Raw genomic sequence first — 14,390 nt, forward strand, 5'->3', positions numbered from 1 at the left:
TCGAGGCTGCGGTGGCCGGGAGCAGCCACTGCACTCCAGTCTGGGCGACAGAGCGAGACTTCAACTCAAAAAAAATAAAATAAATAAAATAAAAATAAAAAAATAAGCTGAGTGTGGTGGCTCACACCTGTATCCCAGCACTTTGGGAGGCACAGGCAAGAGGATTGCCTGAGCCCAGGGTTTCTAGACCAGCCTGGGCAACTTGGCAAGACCTTGAGATGAATTTTCTTATAGCAACAACAAATGCAGAGAGGGACAGGGCAGGAGTGCAGGTGTCTCTTCGGGACACATAACATCAGCCATTGCAGACTGAAGTACATTACCCACAGCGCTGTGCCTGCAACCGGGTAACCAGTACTGTTTTCCATTATCCTTGCCCAAGGGATTTTTGTGAACTTAAAAATAGTCCTGGTTCAATGCCTTTTTAAACTCTTATTTCCTAAGCACTTTTGCCTGTGCAGCATGTACTCCTAAATTACCAGCACAGATGCCAGGGTGATTGCTTCGCCTTCTTTGAAGTGTTAGAGATTACATTTAATGTGTGTTCCAAAGTCACTGATTCTGGGCTTGCCGCACCACACCAGCACTAGAGCAAAGTTCGGTTCACACTGTTACAAGATATTAAGATGTAAATTCTGTCAACAGCATAACAGTCACAAGGTCCAATGCACACAAGCAACAGCATGGTTCACCCACTTCTGTCAAAGATCAGAAAATATTTCTATCAGCTAAACTGACTCCACCATATGGCATTAGCACAAGTAAGTCCCAGGACTGTCAGCTTTAAAATTAAACAAACCTCTTGACATTTAAAAATGTGCACAGATTCATACAATTTCAAAAGTGTGTACATAAAACTTTAGCATTTTTATAGTGCCTTCATTTTATGTAACTCATGTTTGCAAAAAATGTAACCATAATACATATGTTTAAATAAAAGCATAGAAATGCTCTCACTGGTTATAGAGAGTAAAAGATGTTACTCTTATTTATGTGGCTGATTCTTATTTTATGTGTTTAAATTTTCCTATAATAACTATGTATTGATCTTTAATCAGATAAAAATATTATTTCTCTGTATTTACGCAGATTTTTTAAATTTTTATCCCAATTTTTTAATTGTGGTAGAATATACATTACACAAAATCTACCATTTTAACCACTTTCAGGTGTACAATTCAGAGGCATTAAGTACATTTACAATGTTGTGCAACCATCACTACTATCTATTTCCAAAAACTTTTTATCATCTCAAACAGAACCTGTGTACCTATTAAATAACAACTCCTCCTTCCTCCCTCTTTCCAGTCTTAGTAATGTCTATCCCACTTTCTAGCTCTATGAATTTGCCTATCTTGGTACCGTATGTAAGTGGAATCACACAGTATCTGTCCTTTTGTGTCTAGCTAATTTCATTTAGCCTAATGTTTTCAAGGTTCATCCATGTTGTAGCATGTGTCAGAATTTCGTTCACTTTTATGACTGAAGAATATTCCATTGTATGTAGCTACCATATTTTGTTTATCCACTAATAGACACATTTTTTTTTTTTTTTTTGAGTTGGAGTCTCACTCTGTCGCCCAGACTGGAGGGCTCCGGCGATCCTTCCGGCGATCCTTCCGCCTCAGCCTTCCGAGTAGCTGGAATTACAGGCATGCGCTACCATGCCCGGCTGATTTTTTTATTTATTGTAGAGATGAGGTTTCGCTGCCCAGGCGGGGCTCGAACCCGCAGGCTCAGGTAATCCACTCACCTCAGCCTCCCAAAGGCGTGGGATTACAGGCTGAGCCACCGAGCCCAGCTTGATAGACACATTTTTAATTCTACCTTTGGTTACTGTAAATAACGCTGCTATGAACATTGGTGTAGAAGTATCTGTTTGAGTCCCTTTTCAATTCTTTTGGGAGTATATTATGGAGTGGAATTGCTAGATCATATGGTAACTCTACGTTTAACTTTTTGAAGAACTGTCAAACTGTTTTCTACAGGGAACCCACCATTTTATATTCATACCAGCAATACACAAAAGGTTCGATGTCTCCTGATGTTTACCAACACTTGTTATTTTCCAGTTTCTTGGTAACAGCTATCCTAATGGGTATGAAGTGGTATCTCATTGTGTATATGAATTATTTTTATATAATAGACTAATGCAAATACTTATCATATTTTCTATATGTCAGCTACTGTTCTGAACATATACATTAATTCATTTAATCCTTCCAAAAGCCCTGAAGTGAGCACTATCGTTACCCTCATTTGACAGACAATGAAAGTGCAAAACAGGTGAAAAAGTAGTAAATCGTTATATTAAAAAAAGGTAAAATACAGAGAAAAGTGGAATGAAGGTGAAAAACCCACAACCCAATCAAGAAGAGAAAACCAATATTAAACATTTGGATACCTCTCCTTCTAGTATTTTTCAAAGCATTCTGAAAAATCAAAAGCAACTACATACACTGTATTTTTCACTTATAAGCGAGCATCTACTTATGTTATTACAAATTCATTGTGGACATTATTCACAAAGGCTTCAAATTATTCTTTAATTCAGAAATGCCATCATGGACTTAAGCAATCCTTAGAGTTAGACATTTAACTTGTTACCTTTAAATCTGTCTTAAATATATTTTTAAAATAGGTAATCCATTTACATTATTCAAAAGTCAAAAAAATATTTAAAATTTTATACTGAAAATCTCCCCTGCCTCTCCCCTACCAACAGGTAACCAATTATATTTGGTTTTAAAACTCTTTCTAAGTGATTGTTTTTTCTTTTTTTACACAACTACCTAATATCCCATTGTATCACTATATGTCATTTCTCTATTGATGGACATACGGTTGTTTAAAATATTTTGCTGTTACAAATATCTCTGCAGCAAGTAGCCCAGTCTTTTCCCAAAAGTGAGACTGATTCTGCAAAGATATTTCTAGAAATAGATTTGCTAGATGAGAACCTCCACGTGAGCCTTCCCAGAGCACAAAAGACCAGCTTTCAGGCTTTGGTCCCCTCCCCTCCCTTGGGGAGGTAAATCCCATCTTTCTCTCTCTCTCTCTAATTTACTTTCTAAATAACTACACTTTCTAACCTAAAAAAAAAAAAAGATCAGCTTTCTAAAGGGCAAGAGCACCATTCACGATTTCTTCTACACACTGCCTCAGAGTGGTCATGACCTCCATACATCCAGATGTACAGATCTGGGAAATGCCAAAGAACATCTCCAAAGATTTGCCTTCAGTTCTATGAATTTTTATAATAGCCGATTTAACAGATTTAACACCTTTGTCTAGTAAGTCCAACATTTTGGCCTCCTTGGGGACAGTTCCCACTGATGGCTTTTTTTCTTGATTAAGGGCCATACTTTCCTGGGGTTCTTTTGCATGTCTCAAATTTTCTGTTAGAAAATAGACATTTTAAACAACATAATGTGGCACCCCCCCCAGATTTGCTGTTGTTGCTGCTTTTTGTTTCTCTAGTGACTTTCCTGAATACATTTTCTAAAGTCTGTATTCCTTATAGCGTGTAGCCATGGAAGTCTCTGCTCAGCTTAGTGGTCAGCTAAATGACTGGGCAGAGGTTTCCTTCAATGTTTTGAACCAGTAAGTTTTTCATCTTTGCTAAGGAGCCCGGTATGTGACTGGGCACACCTTCAACATTCAGGTAATGTACGTATCTGTCACAGCCTTCACCTCTTGACTGCACAGACCTCCAACAAAGCAAGAGATGAGAGCCTGAGGCGCTCTCAGGTCTTTCCTGCGCATGCATACAGTCCTGCGCACAGCATTCTAGACTCCCAGACTTAAAGTCCACTATGGACATCTCAATCCCCAGATCTTCCTTTTAAATGTCTTGCTAGGCTCTTATTTGTCCTAACTGGCATCAAAGACTCAGGATGCTAAAATGTCAAATAACTACAGCTGATAATTTCAGACAAACACTCTAGGGATGGAACTTTCCCCACAGAGGAATCTCTGACGAAGGTCGAACAGTGGCAGTGTTCTGGGGATGCCACAAATCCTACTGTTCTTACCAAGGTAGGCAGTGTGCCGAGCACTTCACTTCTGATATCCCGTTTAATCTTTAATAACCCTATGAGGGGAGAACTATCATTACTTTATTTTGCGGAATAGAAAATGGAGGCATAAAGAAGCTAGACTGGGTTGCTCCAGGTCTCATGGCAAGAAAGTGACTATGTTGGTTTGTGAACCATAATCTTCCTGATTTCCACAGTCTGCTCTCAATTATTGTACTATAGGGTAGTTCCTTCCCATTTGGGTTTCACTTTCCATGGCTTCAGTTTACCCTCAGTCCACCACAGTCCAAAAATAATATATTAAAAACCTAGAAATGCACAATTAACATGTTTTAAATTGCATGCTGTTCTGAATAGCATGAGGAAACCTAGCGCTGTCCTGCTCTGTCCTGCCTGGGTCATGGGTCACCCCTTTGTCCAGTGTCTCCATGCTGTCTACACTGCCCACCTATCAGTCACTTAGTAGCTGCCAACTGTCCCAGTATTGCAGTGCTATGTTCAAGTAGTTCTTATTTTATTTAATGGCCCTAAAGCACAAGAGTAGTGATGCTGGCAATTCAGATACGCCAAATTCAATTCCTTTAAGTGAAAAGGCAAAAGTTTATCATAGGTGTGTATGTTTGGGAAAAAAGCAGTATACATAGGTTTCAACTCTATCCATGGCTTCAGGCATTTGCTGTGGATAAAGCAGTTCTTAAAAGTGACTGCTGTACTATCTTTCATTTGTGAAAGAATAATTCATTGAAACTACATTTAGTTAAAAAGTATAGCTGAATATGAACACATGAGGAAGATAATTATATATAAGTTTTATGCTACATATACTTTATATGAATTATAAATGAGTTCTCTCACTAAATCAGTTGCTCTTAATGATGGTATGGATCTGAATCATATGGAGCTTTTCGAAATAAACTTGCAAAATTTCCCCTTTTCCTTATACTATCTAGGATGGAACACAGATATCTATACTTTTTTTTTTTTTTTGAGTTGGAGTCTCACTCTATCACCCAGGCTGGAGTGCACTGGCATGCTCATGGCCACCCCAGTCGTCAACATGCTGGGCTCCAGCGATCCTTCCGCCTCAGCCTTCCAAGTAGCCAGAACTACAGGCACACGCAACCAGGCCCAGCTAATTTTTTTTATTTACTGTAGAGACGAGGTCTTGTCAAGTTGCCCGGGCTGGTCTCGAACCTGCGGACTCAGACAATCCACTCGCTTCGGCCTCCCAAAGTGCTGGGATTACAGGTTGAGCCACCAAGCCCGGCCTGTACTTTTAAAAGTCCTGTAAAGTGATTCTGAAACTCAATCCCAGCCAAGAGCCACTGCATTACAGAACTCTTAAATGGGATTTTATCACTATTTCATCACCTAATTTCTACAGCAGGTATTCACACAGAAAAGACTTTTCTTAAAGAAAACAGCATACAGAAAAAAGCAGAAGCTTCAGAGCTAGAAAGACTTAGGTTTAAATCATAGCTCTCTCACTTGCTGTGTGGACAACCCGGAAAAATTAATTTCTCTGAGCCTTAGTTTCTTCATCTACAAAATGCAGGTTAAAAAAAACTACCTCAAATAACATATGCTGGAATGTAGCATACACTCAAATGGCAGTTGTTATATTATTTTGAAACTGATTTTTTAAAAACCTCATTAGATTCAGATATTCAGTAAATATTACTGGGTGCCAGCTCCGGATAAAGTCTACTCTGTGAGGTGACCTGAATGATTAACAGTCTTTCAAGAATTCATAATCTAATAAAGAACAGAAGCAATTCTCTCTAAAAAGGAAAACTGTTAAGAGCATTAACAAAAACAGGCAGAACTGCTATACCATGGGGAAACAGAAGAAGGAGAACTTACTTCTGCTCGATCTAGAAATGGTTCCTCAAAGTATAATGTGACTTGTGCCTTTAAAGAAGCATAGACAGATATGCTCCTTGGACTTAATTCTAGACCAGTGGTTCTCAAACTTGAACATGCATCAAAATCACAAAATCACATGGATGGCTTGTTAAAACACACACTGCTGGGTCCTATCCCAGACGTCTGACTCAGTAAGTCTGGAGGGGGGATCTGAGAGTGTGCATTTCCCAGGTGAAACTGATGCTACTGGTAAAGGGAACTCTCTTTGAGAACTACCATTTTAGACAGAGACAGTACTTGAACACAACTGACAGGTGATATAAAGGGTGTGCCTGAGGCACTGTGAAATGGCAGTTGTGGGAACATGGACTTTGTACATGCGGTTAAAGAATATGGCTGGAAGTCCAGAAATGAAAATTCTCTAAATAAAAAACCTTCAAGGAGATGTTACCCCTCTGTGAGCTGATATCCAAGGTTAGATTAGAACAACTTCACTACCCCTCTGTAACATGACATTTGTTAACTCTAACCTGGTGTCTTTTAACTCTATTCCCTACCTTCAGCTCTGCACGACCAGGTAAACAATAAGGTAATGAGGCCACAGTAGATTTCTAGACACAGAGTTATTTAAACACACAAAGAACAGAAAAACAGTGTCACTCTATTATTCTTCATAAGTGAGAATATAACACGAACACATCCTGAATTTTAATATTTTACCTAGCAAGTTATAGGCTAAAATCATTCAAAAACGTAAAAAGTTAAAACCTATTCGGTATTTTCACTTATGAATTTTAAGAAATGTTTCATACTTACCAAAACCATCAATATCTAGATGATTTTCAACCACAACATCTAGCAGAGAGTCACCAACTTTTCCTTGGGCTGTTAATGTCTCACCGTCGCGGTTTATAAAGTGCACAGTTACTTTATCTTCTGAGCTGGAAAAGAAAGCAGTGCTTTAGAATTTTTAGTCATTTCAAAATACACGCTGGGTACAGTGGCTCACACCTGTAATCTCAAAACTTTGGGAGGCTAAGGTGGTAGGACTACTTGAGGCCAGAAGTCAGAGATCAGCATCAAGATCCCCTCTCTACAAAAATTAAAAAAGAAAGACAGCTGGGTGTGGTGGTGTACACCTATAGTCCCAGCTCCTTAGGAGGCTGAGGCAGGAGAATCACTTAAGCTCAGGAGTTCGAAGCTGTAGTGAGCTGTGATCGTGCCCACGGCACTCCAGCCTAGGTAAAAGAGCAAGACCGTCTCTCTAAAAAAAAAATAATAACAGTAATAATTGGTTTTCGGACCTGTGATATCAAAGAAATAGCCAGTACGTGTATGTGTGTGTATGAGTGCAAGTGTCTGTGCTCTTTTATAGTATTTTATTTCCAAAGTTTATTTGTGAAGAAAACATCACAAATCTACCCAACTGCCAGGTGACAGGCTCTACTGTTTTAAAGGAAATGGCAATAACTACCTGGTCAAGGCCACCTGCTGGTATCTCCCAACAGTCAGTCATGTGAAAACATTTGGCAATTATCATCACTCATAAAATCTATTTCACTCTCGCATAGCTCTCTGAAAAACATGAGTGTGTCCCTAAAAGACCAGAGCAGGGTTGTGGTGAGCTCTAACCCTTTGCACTTGGAGACATCTTGCCAATAAACTACCAGCAATGCAAGCGCACTTTTCTACAAAATAGTGAAAAACAAATCACTTCTACTAATATTGAAACCAATTATTTCATTGTAATGATATTTGGCTTATAATGGAATTTTCAACATTTGAAAAACTTATTTATGACAAAAAAATCAAAATTTTTCATCCTATATTTTTCTAACTTGTGGTAACATGTGAAACAGTCACTGACATGCACTGCAGGTTCACTGATACATGTTGTGCAATAGTAGTTTGCTTGATGTCTTCCACCTGGTGCTTTTCTGTTCAAGAAAACAATGCAGTCACATTTTCTTCCTCCCACATTAATAGTATGTAATTTATTGCCTAGTCTGTGCACCACTGGGAAAGCACCTCACACATTCTCTTTCTACATAATGCCAGCTGATTTCTTTATGTATATCTCAGTATATATTCCATCTCTTCATTTTCTTTTTCATGCAATTTGAATGGAAGTCTTCAAGGAAACATACATTTCTGAAAAATTTTCACTGGCGTGAGTTTGTCCCGTCTAATCACCAGTTTGTCCTGCATAATCACCAGGAATCTTTTTATGGTCCCTGAGAGCAAACTGGTTTGCTGAATTGATGATGTCCCCTCAGAGAGGACATCGGAGTGCAAAAGGTTAAAAAAACCAAACCATTCTGCTATCAACAGAGCAACGGTTGTACAGGTGCCCGGCAGGGCACTATTGCTGAGAGTTAGTAGTTGGATTGTTTTCTGAATATCTGAATATCTCCTTTTGGTCCACACTGTATATTCAAATATTAGGGCGGGGGGGTGGAGAGGTGGGATTGACAGTAGTCGATATCTACCTGGGGAAAGGGGGGGCACACCTCATCGATAAGGGTAACTGCACAGTGAATATTTGTATACCTAGCCCTGATTTGTACCCCACAATCTTAAATAAAAATTAAAAGAGGAAAAAATCCCAAAAAACAAATATCAAAAAGACTGAAAAAAGTTGGGGTTTATCTGTCTGAATCTGTACAAAGATAAATAAAATACTTCCTTACACGTTCTATTATAACATATTACATCAGCTATCAGTTGGCTAACTTAAATTTCTTTCCCTTCTCACAAACATCCCTCTAAGATGTGATTTTAGAAATTATACTAGCAATTAGATCCTTATCCTTCACCACTGGTCATTTTAATTTTTACATCACAACAGAAAAGATGCTCAACTTAAATTAGTTGTAATTCTCACTATTACCAATAGATGGCAACAGTCCACTTAAAAAACTGTCTAATGTAAGTCAACCAATTAAATAATTTCAGAGCTATGAGTAGCTTGAAAATTAGCAAGTCCAATGATCTCATCACAAAGGAAGCCCTCCCCCCACTGGTTATCCCTAATATTATAACACTGATAAAAAGAGGATCCTATTAACGTCTCAAAAGTGTGTATATATGTATGTGAATGTCCTTCAAAAGGGCCTGCACCCTCCAGCTTCTGTTCATAGCAAAAAATGCTTTAAAACAAGCATTCCCAAACACTAGTCATGATTTTCAACTAGACAACTGCCACTTTTTTTCAAGGCAGAATAGCTGAGAATGGAGATACACTGAAGGCAGGGAGACCACTTTGGAGGTTACTAAAATACAAACTAACTTCTACTAGCAGGTAGAAGACATCGACTTCGGAGATACTCAGGAGATGGAATGAAAGGTTTTAGTGCCCATCTATATAAGGTTAAAGAGGGAAGAAATAACATTGAGATTTCCAGCTTGGCCAATAAGGTAGTGTCATTTAACCTAGGGTTAAGACAGAAGAAGGAGCTCTGGAGAAGACAGAATAAATTCAAGTCTAGACCTGCTTAACTTAATAATGAAAAAGCCAGATGTAAATATGGGTCTGAGCCCAGCAGAGAAGCCTAGCGATCTAACATAGACAAATGCCTGGTGACTAAGAGCTATGGGAAGCACAACAGAAAGAATTCCATCATTTACAAGGGAGACCCAAAAATAACTGGAATTATTTTTTGGAGGCCACAATATTCAGAAGAAACATCCCAAGAGCTGTGGCATACAGCTGACTGACAACGCACCTGCCCATACGCCACTGCGTGTTTAGCAGTTTTTGACCAACAATGGCATGCCACCCATGCCCCACCCTCCCTATTCACTGGATCTCGCCCCTGGCGACTTTTGTTGTTTCCCTGGATGAAAAAAGTTCTGAAAGGGAAAAGTTTTGCTGATGTGGAAGAGGCGAAACAAACAGCAGAAGCACTCAAAGGCACCAGAATTGACAAGTTCAAAAACTGATTTGAGCAGTAGGTGTACTGTATTAAGTGGAGAGCACTTTGAAGATGACTTTAATTTAAATACGTAAGAATACATACACAATTTTTTATAAATAAATTCTAGGCTGTTTGGGGTCCCTCCTCGTAGACACACTACTAAAAACCAGAGGTTTGGGGATCATCGTTCTGGAGCACCCAAGAACTAAGCTGACAGCAAAGGAATTCAAAAATCTCTTACGTCAGCCTCCTTTTCTGTAAAATCAGGACATTTATCTTATAGTTTTGACAATGTGCATGTGGAATGCCTAATACACAGTAGAACTCAACAAATACTGATTAACAACTTTCATTTATTCATTTGTTTGTTTGTTTATATATTTTCAGTCGGAGTCTCACTCTGTTGCCCAGGCTGGAGTGCAGTGGCACGCTCACGGCCACTGCTGTCTCAACCTGCTGGGCTCAGGTGATCTTTCCGCCTCAGCATTCCAAGTAGCTGGAACTACTGGCACACACCACCATGCCTGGCTAATTTTTTGATTCATTGTAGAGATGAGGTCTCGCCAAGTTGCCCAGGCTGGTCTCGAACCCAAGAACTCAGGCAATCCTCTCGCCTCAGCCTCCCAAAATGCTGGGATTATAGGCATGGGCCACCATGCCCAGTCAACAACTTTCATTTAAAGCCCAAGCGCTTTCCCTGCTAAGAAGACTGACCTGCTGAGATGTATTAAAGCCATAAAAAAACAAAAAACTACAAAAAACTGCTGACTGAAAGTATTAATAGGTTTGTCAATGGACAGGATAAGAAGTAGAAAGGAAAATTTTGCAGTTGAAAGAATACTGAATCTAAGAGTCAGAAGAGCATACACCCATCCGATGACCGTGGGAAGCCACTTACTTATAGGTAAAAAGGGATAACAGTGACTTCTTCAAACTGGGAGTTAAATAATTAAATATAATTTTAAAAATTAAAAGAAAGAATCAAAAGCAAGTGTGTGGAAATTCTTTTTCCTTAAAGCATTACATACACATACTTCACCCATGTGACTTCATTCACTGTTAACAATAGGTGTTGGCCGGTTTTGTAGATTTTTTTCCCCCTAATTCTAAGAACAAGCAAAAGCTTTCAGCTGTTTCCAAGAAGGATAAGATTTCATGCACTGGGAAATGCATACACACCTTTTAAGTCTTCTATTGTCACCAATTAATCAAGCATCACCACAAACGGCTGTTTTCTTCACCTGTGATCCCTGACCCACCTGTACCTGGTCCCATCCTTTACCTCATACTCTGCTCGGTCGCAGCAGACACCTTAACAAAGCTGTCAGGGGTTGCTGCCACACGTTGTTCTTGGCAGGCTTCCAATGGGGAAGAAGCTATAGCTTTTGATGCTCAGCCTCTCACTACAGGGTATAGCCCGGGGCCCTACCCAGAAAGAGCTTAGTCTGGGGCTCCCTACTTCCATCTCAACTCACCTCTCCCAAATGACTCACTGAACTATGGACTAAGAAATGATTATCTATTACGGTGCTCCAAAAAACAAACACTTGAGTTCTAGTCCTTCTTTGACTAGCTACTTAATATGAAACTTATTCCCACCTATCTACCTTCCCTACCTCATAAGATGGTCTTATTCCAAGTGAAATAATATATGCCAAAGCCTTTTGCAACCAAAACTGCAAAATACTAAGAACAGGGTAAGGGCATTTTGGAGTTAAGTTTTTTTTGTTGGTTTTTTTGGTTTTTTTTGAGTTGGAGTCTCACTCTGTCGCCCAGACTGGAGTGCAGTGGCCGCTCCCGGCCACCGCAACCTCAACCTGCTGGGCTCCGGCGATCCCTCCGTCTCAGCCTTCCAATAGCCGGAATTACAGGAACGCGCTACCACGCCCGGCTGATTTTTTTATTTATTGTAGAGATGAGGTCCCGCTGCCCAGGCGGGTCTCAAACCCACAGGCTCAGGCAATCCACTCACCTCAGCCTCCCAAAGGCGCGGGATTACAGGCTGAGCCACCGAGCCCGGCTAGAGTTAATTTTTTTGACTCTCAACTGCTAACTGTTAAACTTCAAAGTCAGAACTCTAGCTTCCAGAACTTTGTGCAATAACTAAGGCATTCTATACACCCCTTCAATGTCCAATACAGTAGTCGCCAGCCACAGTGAGGCTGCTGAATACTTGAAATGAGCCCAAGCTGGGCACGGTGGCTCAAGCCTATAATCCCAGCACTTTGGGAGGCCAGGGTAAGAGGACTGCCAGAGCTCAGGGGTTCGAGACCAGCCTGGGCAATTTGGTGAGACCTCATCAATAAATCAAAAAATAAGCTGGGCATAGTAGCATGTGCCTGTAGTTCCAGCTACTTGGAAGGCTGAGGCGGAAGGATCTCCTGAGCCCAGCAGGTAGAGGCTACAGTGGCGTGAGTGACAGAGTGAGACGCCAACTCAAAAAAAAAAAATAAATAAATTAAAGAAAGAAAAGAAATGAGGCCAGAGTAACTGGGAGAGTGAATCTTTCATTTTACTTAGCTTTAAGTACCTTAACTTCAGTAGCCATAGGTGGTTAACGGCTACTGTATTGGACATCATAGGTCTCAGAGAGTAAGAGCCGGAAAGTCGACTTGTAGCTCCAAAGTCTGTGAGAGGAAGGATAAGACCACCATTAGAAACCCGACCAAAGAAGGGGATGACAGGATGATCAGGGAGGAGAAAACACATGATCCCCTTTAAGACAATGTGGCATATTTAAATCCAAACAGGAAGTTTAAGGGCAATAATTCCCATTTACAAAAATATTTATGTTCCCTTAAATATTGGTTACACATATATGTTCAATATCCATCCCAATTTATTTTGCAAAAATGCATCTATTGTAGAAAGCAAGGCACCCACACAGACAGGTAAAAGGCAGAAGGGGGGGCAGGAGCAAATAAATCTGTTTGCCTTCTCTGTGCTTTCCCTCAGGCAGCAAAAATGTATTGTGCAATCACTACATAACAGGATCAGTAAGTCCCAGACCCTGTTCCTAGAGATCTTATCAAGAAGAAAATAGAAAAGCCAGCATACAGCCAGACATAGTGACTCATGTCTGTAATCCCAGCACTTTGGGAGGCTGAGGCAGGAAGACTGCTTGAGCTCAGGAGTTCAAGATCAGCCTGGGCAACATAGCAAGACCTCTTCTCTACAAATAATCAAAACAAATTCAGATGACGTGTTTGAACGTACTTATAGTCCCAGATATCCGGGAGGCTCAGGAGGGACAGGAAGAAGCCAAGTCTAGGAGGTAGAGCCATGATCGTGTCACTACACCCCAGCTCCAGCCTAGACAATAGAGTGAGACCCCGACACACAAAAAAAAGGCAGGACAAATCCAACACACCCTCCAGTTCTTGCTTCCTGCTTTTTCTAAAATCTGAAAGTATGACTATATTTTATCTCTAGTACGTCTAAGGGGGCTGTCTTTGAAAAACAAATATAGCCGGGCTCAGTGGCTCAGCCTGTAATCCCATGCCTTTGGGAGGCTGAGGTGAGTGGATTGCCTGAGCCCGCGGGTTCGAGACCCGCCTGGGCGGCAAGACCTCATCTCTACAATAAATCAAAAAATCAGCCGGGCGTGGTAGCGCATGCCTGTAATTCCGGCTACTTGGAAGGCTGAGGCAGAAGGATCGCCAGAGCCCAGCAGGTCGAGGCTGCGGTGGCCGGGAGCGGCCACTGCACTCCAGTCTGGGCGACAGAGTGAGACTCCAACTCAGAAAAAGAAAAAAAAAAAAAGAAAAATAAATATGCCCAAGAACATAAAACTTCTGCACATTCTGGGAGAAAATGTTCACAACTCTTTCAACATTCACTACAAAACCTTCTTAGTATTGTTACCCTAACAGTTGGCCGCTGCTGCTAACAGGTGGTGTCTTCTGAGACTTACTTTTTGCTAGACACAAGACTGCCTGTATCCCATTCGACCTCATTCATTCTTCAACTAATCCTAAGAGGTCTATTGTTTGTTTGTTTGTTTGTTTAGAGTTGGAGTCTCACTCTGTCACCCAGACTGGAGTGCAGTGGCACCGCAGCCTCGACCTGCTGGGCTCCGGCGATCCTTCCGCCTCAGCCTTCCAAGGAGCTGGAACTACAGGCGCGCGCTCCCAGGCCCGGCTAATTTTTTGATTTATTGTAGAGATGAGGTCTCGCCAAGTTGCCCGGGCGGGTCTCGAACCCGCGGGCTCAGGCCATCCACTCACCTCGGCCTCCCAAAGCGGTGGGATGACAGGAGATCTATTGTTAAGCTCCATTTACAAACGGGGAAACTGAGGTTTCTAGGGATCGAGGAAGTTTGACAAGTTAGACGGTAACTGCCCACGCCCAGTGTAAAGCCCTGCCTTACCACTCCAGTGCAGGAGCTTTGAACTCTTTACCGGCCAGAAGAACATACCGAGCAGCACGGGGGACAGAGTGGGTGCATGCTACCCGGGCGCTCCCTGGCCAAGAACTGGGGACGGGGCGTCTGCCATAACCAGAAGAGGAGTCCGAGAAGAAACGACGGGCGGGAGTGTCCATCCGGGGCGACAACATGGAGCAAGCCACA

General features: G+C 41.2%; 1 protein-coding gene across 1 annotated transcript in view; it reads right to left on the minus strand.

Annotated features, from left to right (window-relative positions):
* FDX1 (ferredoxin 1) overlaps positions 1 to 14,377 on the minus strand; it is a 36,366-nt gene extending 21,989 nt beyond the window's left edge. Inside the window, exons 1-2 of the mRNA XM_008056558.1 lie at positions 14,190 to 14,377; positions 6,720 to 6,862 (exon numbers count right to left, since the gene is read on the minus strand). Coding sequence (XP_008054749.1) covers positions 6,720 to 6,862; positions 14,190 to 14,377 — 331 coding nt within the window. The remainder of the gene's footprint in view (positions 1 to 6,719; positions 6,863 to 14,189) is intronic.
* Between the last annotated feature and the right edge of the window lie 13 nt (positions 14,378 to 14,390).

The sequence above is a fragment of the Carlito syrichta genome, unplaced genomic scaffold, assembly GCF_000164805.1.
Source record: "Carlito syrichta isolate Samal-C Ts95f unplaced genomic scaffold, Tarsius_syrichta-2.0.1 Scaffold302396, whole genome shotgun sequence".
Classification (NCBI taxonomy): Eukaryota; Metazoa; Chordata; class Mammalia; order Primates; family Tarsiidae; genus Carlito; species Carlito syrichta.